Source organism: Rutidosis leptorrhynchoides, chromosome 1, assembly GCF_046630445.1.
Source record: "Rutidosis leptorrhynchoides isolate AG116_Rl617_1_P2 chromosome 1, CSIRO_AGI_Rlap_v1, whole genome shotgun sequence".
NCBI classification, from domain to species: Eukaryota; Viridiplantae; Streptophyta; class Magnoliopsida; order Asterales; family Asteraceae; genus Rutidosis; species Rutidosis leptorrhynchoides.
Genome location: NC_092333.1, coordinates 206180187 through 206199073, shown reverse-complemented (window position 1 = coordinate 206199073; position 18887 = coordinate 206180187). Strand labels below are relative to the sequence as shown.

Sequence of the window (18887 nt, the reverse complement as noted above, 5' to 3'; positions counted from 1 at the left end):
ACATCTATCACATAATATCAAACACGTTAAGAGATTAATATATCACATAATATTCACATTTTAAAAATATATAGTTTCCAACAAAAATGTTAAGCAATCATTTTTAAAGAAAACACGGTCGAAGTCCAGACTCACTAATGCATCCTAACAAACTCGATAAGACACACTAATGCAAATTTTCTGGTTCTCTAAGACCAACGCTCGGATACCAACTGAAATTTCCCGTTCATATTGATTATAAACGTTCAATATTAATTGATTTCGTTGCGAGGTTTTGACCTCTATATGAGACGTTTTTCAAAGACTGCATTCATTTTTAAAACAACCATAACCTTTATTTTATCTATAAAGGTTTCAAAAGCATTACGTAGATTATCAAATAATGATAATCTGAAATATACTGTTTACACACGACCATTACATAATGGTATACAATAGAAATATATTACATCGACATATGTTTCTTGAATGCAGTTTTCACATAATATCATACAAACATGGACTCCAAATCTTGTCCTTATTTTAGTATGCAACAGCGGAAGCTCTTAATATTCACCTGAGAATAAACATGCTTTAAACGTCAACAAAAATGTTGGTGAGTTATAGGTTTAACCTATATATATCCAATCGTAACAATAGACCACAAGATTTCATATTTCAATATACATCCCATACATAGAGATAAAAATCATTCATATGGTGAACACCTAGTAACCGACATTAACAAGATGCATATATAAGAATATCCCCATCATTCCGGGACACCCTTCGGACATGATATAAATTTCGAAGTACTAAAGCATCCGGTACTTTGGATGGGGTTTGTTAGGCCCAATAGATCTATCTTTAGGATTCGCGTCAATTAGGGTGTCTGTTCCCTAATTCTTAGATTACCAGACTTAATAAAAAGGGGCATATTCGATTTCGATAAATCAACCATAGAATGTAGTTTCACGTACTTGTGTCTGTTTTGTAAATCATTTATAAAACCTGCATGTATTCTCATCCTAAAAATATTAGATTTTAAAAGTGGGACTATAACTCACTTTCAAGGATTTTTACTTCGTCGGGAAGTAAGACTTGACCACTGGTTGATTCATGAACCTATAAAAAATATGTACATATATATCAAAGTATGTTCAAAATATATTTACAACATTTTTAATACGTTTTAATGTTTTAAGTTTATTAAGTCAGCTGTCCTCGTTAGTAACCTACAACTAGTTGTCCACAATTAGATGTACGAAAAATAATTCGATATATATTATCTTGAATCAATCCACGACCCAGTGTATACACGTCTTAGGCTAGATCACAACTCAAAGTATATATATTTTTGGAATCAACCTCAACCCTGTATAGCTAACTCCAACATTACTGCATAGAGAGTGTCTATGGTTGTTCCAAATAATATATATACATGGGTCGATATGATATGTCAAAACATTTGCATACGTGTCTATGGTATCCCAAGATTACATAATATATTAGAATACATGTATAATAAAATATAAGTTAGCTAGGATATGATTTGTATAGATTTGTTAAACATTTCCCGTAGCTAAAATAATCAAAAAATATCCAATCTTGTTTTACCCATAACTTCTTCATTTTAAATCCGTTTTGAGTGAATCCAATTGCTATGGTTTCATATTGAACTTAAGTTTATGAATCTATACAGAAAAAGTATAAGTTTATAGTCGGAATTACAGGTTACAAGTCATTTTTGTAAAGGTTTTCATTTCAGTCGAAAGAACGACGTCTAGATGACCATTTTGGAATACATACTTCCACTTTGAGTTTAACCATGATTTTTGGATATAGTTTCATGTTCATAAGAAAAATCATTTTCCCAAAAGAACAACTTTTAAATCAAAGTTTATCATAGTTTTTAATTAACTAACCCAAAACAGCCCGCGGTGTTACTACAACGGCGTATATCCGGTTTTACGGTGTTTTTCGTGTTTTCCGGTTTTAAATCATTAAGTTAGCATATCATATAGATATAGAACATGTGTTTAGTTGATTTTAAAAGTAAAGTTAGAAGGATTAACTTTTGTTTGCGAACAAGTTTAGAATTAACTAAACTATGTTCTAGTGATTACAAGTTTAAACCTTCGAATAAGATAGCTTTATATGTATGAATCGAATGATGTTATGAACATCATTACTACCTCAAGTTTTCTGGATAAAGCTACTGGAAATGAGAAAAATGGATCTAGCTTCAAAGAATCCTTGGATGGCTTGAAAGTTCTTGAAGCAGAATCATGACACGAAAACAAGTTCAAGTAAGATTTCCACTCGAAATAAGATTGTTATAGTTATAGAAATTGAATCAAAGTTTGAATATGAATATTACCTTAAATTAGAAATATAACCTACTGTAAATAACAAAGGTTCCTTGATCTTAGATAATTACTTGGAATGGATTAGAAAGCTTGGAAGTAGACTAGCAATCTTGGAAGCGTTCTTGATTTTATAAAACTATAACTTATAGAATTTATGAAGAACACTTAGAACTTGAAGATAGAACTTGAGAGAGATCACTTAGATGAAGAAAATTGAAGAATGAAAGTGTTTGTAGGTGTTTTTGGTCGTTGGTATATGGATTAGATATAAAGGATGTGTAATTTTGTTTTCATGTAAATAAGTCATGAATGATTACTCATATTTTTGTAATTTTATGAGATATTTCATGCTAGTTGCCAAATGATGGTTCCCATATGTGTTAGGTGACTCACTTGGGCTGCTAAGAGCTGATCATTGGAGTGTATATACCAATAGTACATACATCTAAAAGCTTTGTATTGTACGAGTACGAATACGGGTGCATACGAGTAGAATTGTTGATGAAACTGAACGAGGATGTAATTGTAAGCATTTTTGTTAAGTAGAAGTATTTTGATAAATGTCCTGAAGTCTTTCAAAAGTGTATGAATACATATTAAAACACTACATGTAAATACATTTTAACTGAGTCGTTAAGTCATCGTTAGTCGTTACATGTATATGTTGTTTTGAAACCTTTAGGTTAACGGTCTTGTTAAATGTTATTAACCCATTGTTTATTATATCTAAAGAGATGTTAAATTTTTACATTATCATGATATTATGATATATAATATATCTTAGTATGATATATATACATTTAAATGTCATTACAACGATAATCATTACATATATGTCTCGTTTCGAAATCTTTAAGTTAGTAGTCTTATTTTTACATATGTAGTTCATTGTTAATACACTTAATGATATATTTACTTATCATTTATCATAATTAACCAAGTTTATCAATATCTTAATATGATTCATATGTACTTAGTAAGACGTTGTTATAACGATAATCGTTATATATATCGTTTTCGAGTTTCTTAATTTAATAGTCTCATTTTTATGTATATAACTCATAGTTAAAATACATAATGAGATACTTACTTATCATATAATCATGTTAACTATATATATAACCATATATATGTCATCATATAGTTTTTACAAGTTTTAACGTTCGTGAATCACCGGTCAACCTGGGTGGTCAAGTGTCTATATGAAACCTATTTCAATTAATCAGGTCTTAACAAGTTTGATTGCTTAACATGTTGGAAATATTTAATCATGTAAATAACCAATTCATTTAATATATATAAACATGGAAAAGTTTGGGTCACTACACCAACGGTGTAAGATACATATTCTAAGTGTTTTCGGTCCACAAATTGTGTTTGTATAAGTTTTGGTTCGTGCACTTGTGTGTTTCAGCAAACAGGGTCTATGCACTAATCTGGACGCCATCCAAACCTTTGGACGCCATCCATCCCTTCATAGTTGGATGCCGTCCAGCCAATCTGGACGCCGTCCAAATGAACTATCAGGGTCTGTCCAACTTAACCATTTTTTGTTTAATTCTAACTATGCTACGCACCTCCGATTAACATATAACTTGTTCTAACATGCTCATATATGAATATATAACTCAGAAAAATTGTCGGATACCCGACCCGACCCCGTTGACTTTGACCAAGTTTGACTTTTAGTCAAACTTAACCAAATACTTATGCAATGGTTCTAACATGCTTTTATACTTGATTCTCGCATGAAACTTGACAACTTGATTTACATGCTATATTAACCGAGTCGTAACGAGCCATAGGACTAATTGAACACATTTTGATCGACCTTGTGTCGTAACCGGTAATTGATACGACTTATTTGTTTAGGTCAAGGCTAAGCAACTTTTATTTGCACAACGTTTAATTTCAAGTACTTTGGAATGAAACTACGGTGAGATCATAGTCCCATCTTTTCAACAACTTTTATACTTTTAAAACATGGGATGAGAAACATATACGGTTTATACTTTTATACTTTGAACACAAATACGAAAGCAAAGATACATACGAGTTAGAACAAAAATCCTCAAGTCAAATTATCATTAGTTACACTTGTAGGGTGTAAGCGAGAACTTATGTTGTGTGGCCATACGGGTTTGACGAACCCTCATCCAGAAGGATGAAATGTATTTTTGGTATATAGTGTAGGTTCTAACACTATTATGCAGAGGTAAGATTCAGTTAAGCTTTGGTAATTGAGTGCTCGTGATACAAACAACATCTTTTGAGATGTATACGCTTTGATACTAAATCTTGTGATTCAAAAACATACATTACAAATACACCTATGATTTCACCAACGTTTTTCGTTGACAGTTTTCTATATGTTTTCTGATGTTCATACTTGGCTACTTGATACATGCTTCCGCTATTTATAGCAACCGTGATTTTCAACTTATTATGTCGCAAGTTATCTCAATTATACTTTATACTTTTGTAAACTTAACTTGTTGTCGAACCGTTTGGTAAACTAAACTTTGTAAGTCTCATACGTCTCAAATGAATGTGACGTAATTTTGGTCAAACACATCCCATTTAGGGACTACGACCACGTAATGGGACCTAAGTTAACGACGCCGTTAATGACGATTTTGTCGGGTCGTTACAGTAACAGTGTTCTGCTTAGATCTATAAGTGTGTTTGCCCATCATGAAAAAGACACAACCTGACTAGGATCGAGTATCATCTCGATCAGTTTGAAAAACAACATTTCAACTGTTCTTCCAAACTACCGTAAACCAAGAACATATCTTCAGTACTCTGTAAATACTTAAGAATATATTCTTAACAACAATCTAATGTTCTTAACCTAGATTTTGTTGAGAACGACTCGTCAAACTCAAAAATAACGAGACATCATTTTAGTACAAACATAGCATACATAATGGATCTTATAGCCGAAGCATATGAGATACATTTCATTCGCCTTATCTCATCATGTGTGATAAGACTTTGAGACTTCCTCAAGGTTATGCCCCTTTTGCACAGACAATGCTCTAAGGTTGGAGTAATGCATGTTAAATCTCTGCAAGATAAGATATGTACATTAATTCAAACCAATAAGCCATTTGAATCTATTTCTATAGATCATGATTTCAAGTATATAAGTAGCTTCTCCAAGATCCTTTATTGAAAAACATTTTTCAAGCCAAGACTTGACATCTTGCAAGTTGAAATGTTATTTCCAATAAGCAGTATGCCATCAACGTACAAGATCAAGAAGACTATTTGGCTCTCGCTAGATTTAATGTAAACACAGAGCTCATCTTTGTTTTGAGAAAAACCAAAATCTTTGATATACTCACCAAAATTCTTGATTTAATCCATAAATGGATTTTAGAAGCTTGCATCCTTTACTAGGATGCTTAGGATATATAAACCCTGTCGCCTGAACCATATATACTGAAATGACTCCAAACCGTTTAATTTAAAACTATTTTTTTGGAGAGCAGGAGTGGCGCACCAAACTCAGGTGCGGCGCTTTTGGAACTCAGGAACGCTGCTTTTGTCATCAAAAGCGGCGCTTCTATCCACTGACCAAAAAGACAACCAAAAACTGTTCAGGAGCGGCACTTTTGGCACAGGAGCGGCGCTCCTGTACCTGAGTGATGCAGTTTCAAAATTTTAACTAAGTGTCAATCTAACTCGAACACCCAAACACAATTTCACATTCAAAGATCCCAAGTACAAGTTCAAGGGACCTAAAATACACTTGTTCCATGTTTAAGTTTTACAAACCACAACATAACATTATTTGCCACATCACGACCCATAAGTTTAACTAAATTGTTTAAACCAAAATGACCCCTTAATGAGCATGACCGTCAGGACCTTTACCATAAGTGCCTTCCCGAAAATCCACCACAAGCAAGCTATGCCAAACTCTTTGTAGTGACCCGAACTTTTCCATGTTTATATATATTAAATGAAATTGTTATTTACATGATTAAGTGTTTCCAACATGTTAAGCAATCAAACTTGTTAAGACTTGATTAATTGAAATAGGTTTCATATAGACAATTGACCACCCAAGTTGACCGGTGATTCACGAACGTTAAAACTTGTAAAAATTATATGATGACATATATATGGTTATATATATAGTTAACATGATATTATGATAAGTAAACATATCATTAAGTATATTAACAATGAACTACATATGTAAAAACAAGACTACTAACTTAATGATTTTGAAACGAGACATAAATGTAACGATTATCGTTGTAACGACATTTAATGTATATATATCATATTAAGAGATATTCGTACATCATAATATCATGATAATATAATAATTTAAAATCTCTTTTGATATTATAAACATTGGGTTAACAACATTTAACAAGATCGTTAACCTAAAGGTTTCAAAACAACACTTACATGTAACGACTAACGATGACTTAACGACTCAGTTAAAATGTATATACATGTAGTGTTTTAATATGTATTTATACACTTTTGAAAGACTTCAAGACACTTATCAAAATACTTCTACTTAACAAAAATGCTTACAATTACATCCTCGTTCAGTTTCATCAACAATTCTACTCGTATGCACCCGTATTCGTACTCGTACAATACACAGCTTTTAGATGTATGTACTATTGGTATATACACTCCAATGATCAGCTCTTAGCAGCCCATGTGAGTCACCTAACACATTTGGGAACCATCATTTGGCAACTAGCATGAAATATCTCATAAAATTACAAAAATATGAGTAATCATTCATGACTTATTTACATGAAAACAAAATTACATATCCTTTATATCTAATCCATACACCAATGACCAAAAACACCTAAAAACACTTTAATTCTTCAATTTTCTTCATCTAATTGATCTCTCTCAAGTTCTATCTTCAAGTTCTAAGTGTTCTTCATAAATTCCAAAAGTTCTAGTTTCATAAAATCAAGAATACTTCCAAGATTGCAAGTTTACTTCCAAGTTTTCTAAATCCATTCCAAGTAATCATCCAAGATCAAGAAACCTTTGTTACTTACAGTAGTTTATCTTTCTAATACAAGGTAATAATCATATTCAAACTTTAATTCAATTTCTATAACTATAACAATCTTATTTCGAGTGGAAATCTTACTTGAAATTATTTTCGTGTCATTATTCTGCTTCAAGAACTTTCAAGCCATCCAAGGATCCTTTGAAGCTAGATCCATTTTTCTCTTTCCAGTAGGTTTATCCAAGGAACTTGAGGTAGTAATTATGTTCATAACATCATTCGATTCATACATAAAAAGCTGTCTTATTCAACGTTATAAACTTGTAATCACTAGAACATAGTTTAGTTAATTCTAAACTTGTTCGCAAATAAAGTTAATCCTTCTAACTAGACTTTTAAAATCAACTAAACACATGTTCTATATCTATATGATATGCTAACTTAATGATTTAAAACCCGGAAACACGATAAACACCATAAAACTGGATATACGCCGTCGTAGTAAAACCGGGGGCTGTTTTGGTTGGGATAATTAAAAGCTAAGAAGAACTTTGATTTAAAAGCTATACTTCTGGAAAAATGATTTTTCTTATTAGCATGAAACTATATCCAAAAATCATGGTTAAAGTACCTCTTTCAAAGTGAAAGTATGTTTTTCAAAATGGTCATCAAGATGTCGTTCTTTCGACGGAAATGACTACCTCTTTCAAAAACGACTTGTAACTTGTATTTCCGACTATAAACTTATAATTTTTCTGTTTAGATTCATAAAGTTAAGTTCAATACGAAACCGTGGCCACTAGAATCACTCAAAACGGATTAGAAACGAAGAAATGGCGAGTAAAACAATATTGATAAAAACTACTCATTTTACCTACGTGAAAGTTAGTAATAAATCTATTCCAACCATAACCTAATCAACTTATATTGTATATTATTTAATCTTGAGATACCATAGACACGTATACAATGTTTCGACCTATCATGTCGACCCATCTATATATATATTGCGGAACAACCATAGACACTCTATATGTGAATGTTGGAGTTAGCTATACAGGGTTGAGGTTGATTCCAAAATATATATATAGTTTGAGTTGTGATCAATACTGAGATACGTATACACTGGGTCGTTGATTGATTCAAGATAATATTTATCGATTTATTTCTGTACATCTAACTGCGGACAACTAGTTGTAGGTTACTAACGAGGACAGCTGACTTAATAAACTTAAAACATCAAAATGTATTAAAAGTTTTGTAAATATATTTTGAACATACTTTGATATATATGTATATATTGTTATAGGTTTGTGAATCAACCGGTGGCCAAGTCTTACTTCCCAACGAAGTAAAAATCTGTGAAAGTGAGTTATAGTCCCACTTTTAAAATCTAATATTTTTGGGATGAGAATACATGCAGGTTTTATAAATGATTTACAAAATAGACACAAGTACGTGAAACTACATTCTATGGTTAAATTATCGAAATCGAATATGCCCCTTTTTATTAAGTCTGGTAATCTAAGAATTAGGGAACAGACACCCTAATTGACGCGAACTCTAAAGATAGATCGATTGGGCCTAACAAACCCCATCCAAAATACCGGATGCTTTAGTACTTCGAAATTTATATCATATCCGAAGGGTGTCCCGGAATGATGGGGATATTCTTATATATGCATCTTGTTAATGTCGGTTACCAGGTGTTCACCATATGAATGATTTTTATCTCTATGTATGGGATGTGTATTGAAATATGAAATCTTGTGGTCTATTGTTACGATTTGATATATATAGGTTAAACCTATAACTCACCAACATTTTTGTTGACGTTTAAAGCATGTTTATTCTCAGGTGAATACTAAGAGCTTCCGCTGTTGCATACTAAAATAAGGACAAGATTTGGAGTCCATGTTTGTATGATATTGTGTAAAAACTGCATTCAAGAAACTGATTTCGATGTAACATATTTGTATTGTAAACCATTATGTAATGGTCGTGTGTAAACAGGATATTTTAGATTATCATTATTTGATAATCTACGTAAAGTTTTTTTAAACCTTTATTTATGAAATAAAGGTTATGGTTTGTTTTAAAAATGAATGCAGTCTTTGAAAAACGTCTCATATAGAGGTCAAAACCTCGCAACGAAATCAATTTATATGGAACGTTTTTAATCAATAAGAACGGGACATTTCACTCTTACCCTTGTCCTTTGGTGCCACACAATCTAAGAAAATATAAACAACGAGAGGGTAAGCTACAATGCTTAGTGAGGGAACAAGTATACGAATACGCACACAACTTACCGACTTGAATTACCACACAATTCGATATATATGTACATTTACATAAGTACCACAACCACCTAGCGCAAGTAACCGCATTAGCATGCTAAACGCAACATAAAGTAGCCCAAACACATCATGGTTAACCATTCGCACAAGGGAAAGGTTCATTTGCATGACCACTGGTTGTTCACAACAACCGTTAGTGGCACGAACGCACAATACACACTAACCCCATGGTGACACGGATGCACGATATCACCGTATAGTACTTGGTGGCACGTACACACAATACACACCCATTATTCTGTAGTGGCACGAACACACGATACACACCATACAACACATGATGACACGAACTCACGATATCACCATTCAACACAACAACTCAAGCAAATAAACTATATACATAAATGCATAAGTATTCCACTCACCTTGAACACTTAGATGAGTCAAAGCCAAGCCAGGACTTCAAGATTGCTCCAAAAGCGAGTTACCTAGCATAAGTCACACAACATCAAGCTATGGACACTAGTAGCTTGACCAGAAACCCATAAGTGCAACTTTGACCCAAATTGCACCCAAAATACCAACTAGATCAAACAAGACCCAAAACCCCCAAATCACTATAAACTAGTGTTTTGGTCCCAAACTTAATCTAATGCATCTTATGGTCAAGGGTTATAAGCACTTCATGACCCAATTTGACCAATTGACCCATTTTAACTCAATTTGGGTTTACACCCAAAATCAACTACCAAGAACACCCATTTGTGTTCCATTCATCAACAAAATAACTAATACTTGTGATTATGCCTAAATTATAAGTCTACACATGATTAACTCGTTTTTCAACCCAAAACCCACCAACAAGGGTCAATCAACACCCATACTAGCTCCAAACACCCATTTGTAAGCTAGATGAGTTAAAACAATAGCATGCAATACCAAACCTTAACCCCAAATTGAAAGAAAATCAGAGTTAGCACTCACCACTAGTATCACCTCGTAGCTAAAAGCAAGATGAACCAGATTAACACTTTCACCTTGGTGAGATTCCACCTTCTTACCTTCCAAATCAAGCTCTCTCTCACTAGAACTTTCTCACTCTAGTTTGTGTGTGTTTTTAGGAAGATGAAGAATGAGTGGTTGGGGTAACATCTGCTCATTTAGTCTTAAAAACCAACATCACAAATTACCAAAAAACCCTTCTCCTTTTAATTTACAATTTAAATAAAGACCCAATTTTCCCCGTACAGGAGCGGCGCTCCTGTACCTAGGAGCGACGCTCCTAGCCCTGTTCCTGGAAGATTTGGGTTGTTACATATACGTCCTCACTTAGGTCGCCATTTAGGAAAGCGATTTTGATATCCATTTACCATACTTCATAATCATGAAAATTAGTTATGGCAATAAGTATCCTAAATTATAAAGCTCGAGATCAGTGAAAAAGTTTCATCATAACCTTTTGCAATGAATCGAGCTTTAAAAGTGTTTACATTACTGTCCATGACAGTATTCTCTTTGAAGACTCATTTACACCCTATTGTATTACAATTTTGTGGAAGATCAATCAAGTCACATACTTGATTATCTTTCATGGACTGCATCCTTGCATTCACAACATCTCGTCATTTGGCAAACAAATCTGATAAGAACTCACGGTAGCTAAAGGGTTCATCATAATCCCCTACATGAGGTTCATCTTAATTTGTCAGATAATCAAACCTATTATGCTGATAGGAGTTATACTAGATCTATGAAGTAGTTCAGGTGCAACACGTTCTGGCTCACCAACAATGCGCTCAGATTCAACATGTGGATAGCTAGTGCTTATAGAAGGTATGTTACTTTGTGGTTCTTGAATTTTTTCAAGATCTACTTTACTCCCACTAAATTCTTGTAAGAGAAGATCTCTTTCTAAGAACTTAGTAGACCAATAAGGTAACGCGTTGTGTTTCAGATTAGCAGTGAAAGTAGTAACCCTTTGTTTCCTTTGGGCATCACAAAAAGTAGTAACCCTTTGTTTCCTGTGGGCATCACAAAATTTACATTGATACTTCTAGGTTTTGTTTAAAGTGTCATGTTTCACATACGCTTCATAACCAGACTTTCAAATAAGATAACTTAGGACTCTTCTCATGACAAAGCTCATATGGTATCTTTTCTACCTTCTTAGCTGGAATCATAATGAATGTGCCTGTAGCAGACTCTAATATATATCCCCAAAAGACAGTGGTTGAGTATTTAGACTCATCATATATCAAACCATATCAAATAAAGTTTGATTTCTACGCTCAGACACACAATTGTGTTTTGGTGTGTAACATTAAGTGAATTGTGAGACAATCCCACAATTATTTAGTGGTCCAAGAACTCTTGACTATAAACTCACTTTCTCCATCAAGGACATGTGATTTAATGGTATTTCTAAGCTGACTCTTTACTTCATTTTGTAAGACTTTGAACATTTCAAAAAATTCATGTTTATGTTTAAGCAGTAAAACATAACCATATCTATTATAACCATCAATTATTGTAACGAAGTACGGTGTACCATTTCTAGACATTGTTCTAAAAGGAAAACATACATTAGTATGTATTAGTCCCAAAAGATCTTTAGCTTTTTCACTTAAATGAGAGAAAAGAGCCTTTGTCATCTTTTCATATAAACAAGACTCGCACACTAATGTATTGTCATCTTTTCATAGCCATTGATTCCAAAAGTCCATAAGTTTGGAGCTTTAAAATTTGTTTGTTTGTTTATATGACCAAGATGACAATGCCATAGATAGGTCTTATTTAAGTCTTGCTTGAATTTTTTGGCGCTATAGGTATACAAAGATTTCTCATCTGAAATCACACCATGCATATCAATTTCAAAAATACCATCACTTGGATAGGCATTAAGATATAATATATTATCCTTAGAAATTGAGATATCAAAGTGCGTAAATGCAAGTTCAAAACCAACATCTTTCAAACTATATTGTTCCTAATACAAGGATCAAAATAACATTGTTCCAATAAAACAATAAGACCACTTGGAAGAGTAAGCTCATAGTGACCACTGGCTTCAACCGAAGTTTGATTCCCATTACTCACTCGCAAATCCAGTGTGCCTTTCTTCAGTCTATTACTTCTTCTCATTCCCTTCATATTTTTATAGGTGTGAAGGCCAAAATCGGTTAACAAAGATCCAGGAATTACTAGAAGAAGTATAGAACTATATATGAAATATACCTAAGTTTGCTAGTCTTGCCAGCATTGCCTTTTCTCAGCTCAGATTGGTAGATAGGACAACTTCCTTCTCCAATTGCCAATCTTTGCACAATGAAAACATTCGCCATCTTTTGTTGGGCTTTCCTTCTTAGAAGGTGGAATATTTTTCCTGGCAAATGATTTGCCATTTCCCTTCCATAAAGTATTCGGCTTATTCTTTTTCACCCTTTCAACCTATTTCTTCATGATCATCGAACAACATCTGATAAACATTTTGCTAAGTAGCAGCAACTGCCACACCAGGAGGAACGAATAAGGGTTCTAAATTTTTTTTCAACATCCATTTACGCTTGAGAACAGTTCTCAGGTTGCAGTGCTAGTGTAGGAAGTTTGAACATTGAGTATATCCTTCTCCAACAAAGAAGGATGTGTGATTTGATTATTTGACATCTACAACAGATATAAGATTCAATTTAGTATTTTCGATATTGAGCTTTAATAAATTAACTACCCAAGTTTTTATAATTTTTAAAAACAATTAATTTACGAAAGCCTAAGAACCACATAGAGGTTCCATAGCCACATATGTTGATCAGCTAGCAGTTATGGATTCTATTGGTAGGTAGCGGTTACCAATTGCATTACAAGTACAACTCTTAGATCTTTATGGGACCTAGAAATATATGTAGTCCAACAAACCACTATTATATATTGGCATGTTTGTCCCATCCTTTCCTCGAACTCAGGTCTCACCTTGAATACGATTAAATCGACCAATTTGGAAACAGTAGAAATTCACGCTAGTCTCACTAGATTGAAAAATCCACCGCGTGGCTATAATTCATCCTAGTCTCACTAGATCAAAAAAAATAACGAGAAGTGTTTGCAAGCACATTGGATGTCATGACTTAAATTTGACGGGCATATATATATTTTTTATTTCAAAAAGGCTTGTGTAAACAAATAATGCATGCACACAAAATTCGCTATACTATTAGTTAAAAATCATTTTAACCTATTATATATGTCGACCATTTTATGCATCTAATTTGTTATTTAAATTCTAGAATATAAACGTAACAAATACACAAACGTGTATCATTTTAAAGCAATTTTAAAAGATGTCGATCATATATATTATTTGAGTTTTAAAATCATCAATTTTAAACTTATTTGAGTTTAACATATAAATTATTAATTTTAATCTTTAAACTCGTTATGTGTTTTATTTAATGTTTTCAACGAAAACAATTTAACATGTATTATAATCAACAATTATATATAAATGCAAATATAAATAATAATCATGCATAACACACACATAGCCTAGCCCAAAATCCTATGCTTGATCACATGAGCCGACATGAGATCAAGAGGTCAAACTAAGGACAATATTATAGCTCCTACTTGATTCAAGAACCAAGTGAAAACTTTCTGAACGCCATTGTTGTTAACTTGATCTGTGCACCATCTTCTAAGCCAAATTCCATGTCGCATCTTTATATTCAATCTTCATCTTTTTTTACATTTATATAAAATAGAAAAGTACAATTAATCTAATATTTTTACTATTTCAGATAAATCTAATTACAAAACTATGAAATTGAAAATAATTACAATACAACTTTGACTTCATGGCCACTGAATAAATCAATAACTAACATGGCTTAAAATTGCCATGACCAACAATCAAAACATTCACACAAAACCAAATACATAGGTCAGGGCATTATGGGCTATGTATGCAATTACATCTATAATAACTACATTATTAAAACCTACATATGGCTTGTCCATGGTTTCAAAGCACGTGTATAACCATGGAATAAAACAATAAACAATTATAATAATTATTCATGCCATAACAAGTAAATCTACAATTTTTTTTCGAAACCAAGAATTTTATAAGCACGAAGGATGATCAAGCGGAGAGCCCGACCATCAAAAACATGAGACTATAGCTTAGTTACATACTCGACTCTAAGCTATAGGAAATACAAGAAAAAGGTTGCTAAGGGAGCAACATAAAACAATACTTAATAGGATTAGATAACCAATCTAGCCACTCAATTACCTCCTTTGTGTAACGAGGAGTAATCCACTCATACGATTTAAATTGAATATCCATAAGAGCCGTAGAACCATTCCAACATTTGTTTGAGAATACTTTGAGGTTACGGTTACGCCAAATGAGATACGTACAAGTCTACTCCAAATCTTGCCAAATAAACAATCCTGACAACGATAGAGGTCGATTACTTTTACCAAGAAAGGCCTCACTTAAACTTAGATTAGAGACCCCACCGAGATTCCACCACTTATACACCCTTTCCCAAACATCCATTGATGACTGACAAAAGAACATTACGTGTTCAATGGATTCAATATCATCATCACATAGAGGGCATCTAACAGAGTCTAAGTCGATACCTTTTTTGTCAAGTTCGGTACGAACCAGGATCCCCCTATTTGGTACCCTCCACATGAAAATTTGAATTTTTAAAGGCACGAGATTATTTCACAAGGTTTCAAGTTGTGATCTACCATCTTGAAGTAGAATATCATCGATAAGACTCGAGAGTTTCTTTGTAGTAAACTTTCCATTTCCCGCATGTATCCAGTTCCATGAATCCTCCTGTATATCCAGCTTTGAGTAAGCATTAATTAATGAAGTCGATCCTTGTAGTTCACATTCAGCGCAACCCGTAGGGGTCCTGATCCAATTCCATGTTGACAGCCACCTTCCTGCCTCCCACGTGATTCTGCTGTTGACTAAAGGCTGCTGGTCAGCGTCCAATCTGCATAAGCGGCCGAACAGATACTTAAGTGGTTTGCATCAGAGCAATTGATCGTCCCAAAATTTTGTTTCCCTTTCATCGCCAATGACTTTGATAAACGAGCTGATGAAATTAACACTCACTTTTTCAATATCACAACCTGCACGAAGAATGTTAGTCCACACACCACTTTTCCCTTGGGCCCGGTTAAGGCCCGAGGGAGAAAGTAGTGCGTGTTAACCATAAATACTTTTTAAAACTTTAACCCAAAGTGAATTTGGTTCATTTTTAACTCACCAAAACCACTTCCCCAAAAGCGCAAGATTGTTTTGCATAAAGGGATCCAATGTTTAGACCTCCTTCACCATATAGTAAAAGAGAGTCATCTCATTTGATCAAAATCAATTTTCTACACTCACCTGACCCACCCTAAAAAATTTCTACGAATATTTTCAAGCGATTTAATGACACTCACGGGATCTCGAAAGAGTGAGAAGTAGTATAGCGGTAAACTACTAAGTACCGATTTGACTAACGTTAACCTTCCACCAAAAGAAACCGTTTTATATTTCCAATTCCCAAGTTTTGCATTGAATTTTTCAATCACGGGAGACCAATTTTCTATACGATTCATATTACACCCGATGGGAAAACCTAGATAAGTAAAGGGGAGTTCACCCACTTTGCACCCAACCCGACAAGCCATGGATTCGATTTCATTTGCTTGAACACCTAGCCCATACATAACGCTTTTATGAAAGTTGATTCTCAACCCCGATGACTTCTCAAAACAACTTAATAATTTCATGAGGTTACTAATGTTATGTCGATTCCAATCACGTAAGAAAATTGTATCGTCCACGTATTAGAGATGTGATACCAACACCTTATCCATTCCAGTCTGAACAACTTTGAATTAACCACAATTAATCGCATTCTTGGTTAAGAGGTTTAAACCTTCCGGCACGATAATGAAGAGAAAGGGTGACAACGGGTCACCTTATCTAACGCCCCTTTCGATTGAGAATTCACACGTAAGGGATCCATTTACATGGATGGAAATTGAACTCGACTTGAGGCAAACATAGATTCATAAACCCATTCTTCTCATCGTCTCCAATAAGAAATCCCAATTGAGGCTATCGAAAGCCTTTTCAAAGTCGACTTTAAAAATCTATTCCTTCTTTTTTTGGTAAGATAGTCGATAGCCTTATTAGCGATGAAAGCGCTATCTAAAATGAATCTCCCTTTAATGAAGGCATTTTGTTCGACACCAATGAGATTTGGGATGACCTTTCTAATACGAATCGAAAGAACCTTGGCGAGAATCTTGTAATAGCTTCCTATCAAGCTAATCGATCGAAATCATTAAGGCACACGGGATCCAATTTCATTGGGACAAACGTGATAAATGATGCATTACACCCGTTTGAGATTTCGTATTTTTCCCAAAACTAATTAAAAGCCTTAAGAAGATCGTCTTTTATCAATCCCCAATGCAATTTAATGAATTTAACATTAATTCCATCCAAACCCAGCACTTTAGACATTCCACATTCGTTGATAGCATCTAGAGCCTCGGATTCAGTGAACATGGCCTCAATACCAGCGACCTGTTGTGGGGTAATTCAATCGAACAGAACAGCTTGGTTAGGCAGGATAGCACACTGGTCAGGAGCAGATTTAAAGCACATGCTGCTGGTTTGCAGTTTCGAAAACCATTTCTGAAAATGTGAAAATGCTTCAGCTTCAATAGTTGCACGATCTTTACACCATGAGCCCTCAATATTCAAACCACGGATGTTGCATTTTGAATATCTCCTCTTGATGATAGTGTGGAAATACTTTATGTTCTCGTCCCCTTCCAAGTTCCATTTGACACGAGACTTTTGCTTCGCCATATTGGTCTTAATCTTTTCTTTTTCGATCCACTTCTTCCTAATGTTTAACCAAGTCTCCCTTTCACTATCATTTAAGTTCCTACTTTCTAAAATTAATTCCCAATTTGTGGCACTATTTTTTAGATCGTTGATTTCCTCTTCAAGTTTCCCAAGATTCTTCGAACCCCACTCTTTTAAGGCGAATTTGACACTTTTAAGTTTATTACGGAATATGCAATCAAGACTTCCACCTTCCACGTTTACACACCAAGCTTTTTTGACAATGTCATCGAACCATCCGCATCCAACCACTCATCAAAAATCTTCGTCGTATTTGGACAAAAATCTATTTCTTTGTCTCTTAGAATTAAAGTTGATAATTCCCTTTTAAGAGCCAATGTCGTTAGGTTCCCCCAAGCAAGAGTTGACTTTTCGTAGACTAAGAACCTATCAAGTTTACTAATTTTAAGACCATTATCGCAAATTCTTGTGAAACATTTTCCACCTAACGCGATGTCCAGTAGACAAGACTTATTGATGAACTCGTTAAACCAGCTTGCCCTCATATCCATGAAAATACAATTTTGTCTCTCCGACTCATCCTGTACTTCATTAAAATCATCACCAAGAATCCAAGCAACATCATGATCACTTAAGAAAGACTTGCCCACATTTTTAATTTTGTTAGTATCCTCGTGAGGGCCATCAACATTAACAATAATTGACTCCACATCCCGCCCTATCCAAATCCCTTTAACCGCAATGAAGAAGTAATTTATAAAGCATTTTTTGACAATGAATTCTTTTGTATCCCATATAAGTAATAGACCCCCCCCCCCCTCCCCCCCGATTTTCCCACTTTTTCCTTTTGGATAAAGTCAAACTCATCCGAACCCTAAATCATAATAACCCAATTTCTATCAACTTTATTGCACTTGGTTTCTTGAAGCACAACCACATCAGGATGTTCACGAAAGACTAATCTTTTAAATTCACCAATTATACTATCTTTTCCCGACCCGAACCCACGAATGTTTAGAGAAAGAACTTTCATAATTAACAAGTAAAAAAATGAGATAATGAGAGAAGGAGAAAGGTTAGACCTACCCCTTGTCCCATTCAAGCCCAATTTGGTTAGCAAACTCCTCTAAACCTACACTGTTTTCGGATAGATTCACCTGATTTCCTCCACCTCTCGTATTTGAGATCCTAGAACCCGATTGTTTTGGCAGTGAGACTTTGGGCTTCGGTTGTGACGAATTTTTGATATTCCCTGATGAATTTTTCCTTCTTGATTTTGATTTACCTTCGCCCCTGTATTTTGCTCTAGCCAAGGATTTGGCTCTCATGACCATGGAGGATGA

General features: G+C 34.1%; 1 protein-coding gene across 1 annotated transcript; it reads right to left on the bottom strand.

Annotated features, from left to right (window-relative positions):
- Positions 1-17271: 17271 nt before the first annotated feature.
- On the bottom strand, positions 17272-18577 carry LOC139894136 (uncharacterized). The gene is made up of 3 exons (XM_071877343.1): positions 18457-18577; positions 17819-18274; positions 17272-17774 (listed from the first exon to the last, which is right to left on the bottom strand). Exons 1-3 carry the CDS (start codon positions 18575-18577, stop codon positions 17272-17274), a joined length of 1080 nt encoding a protein of 359 aa, XP_071733444.1.
- Between the last annotated feature and the right edge of the window lie 310 nt (positions 18578-18887).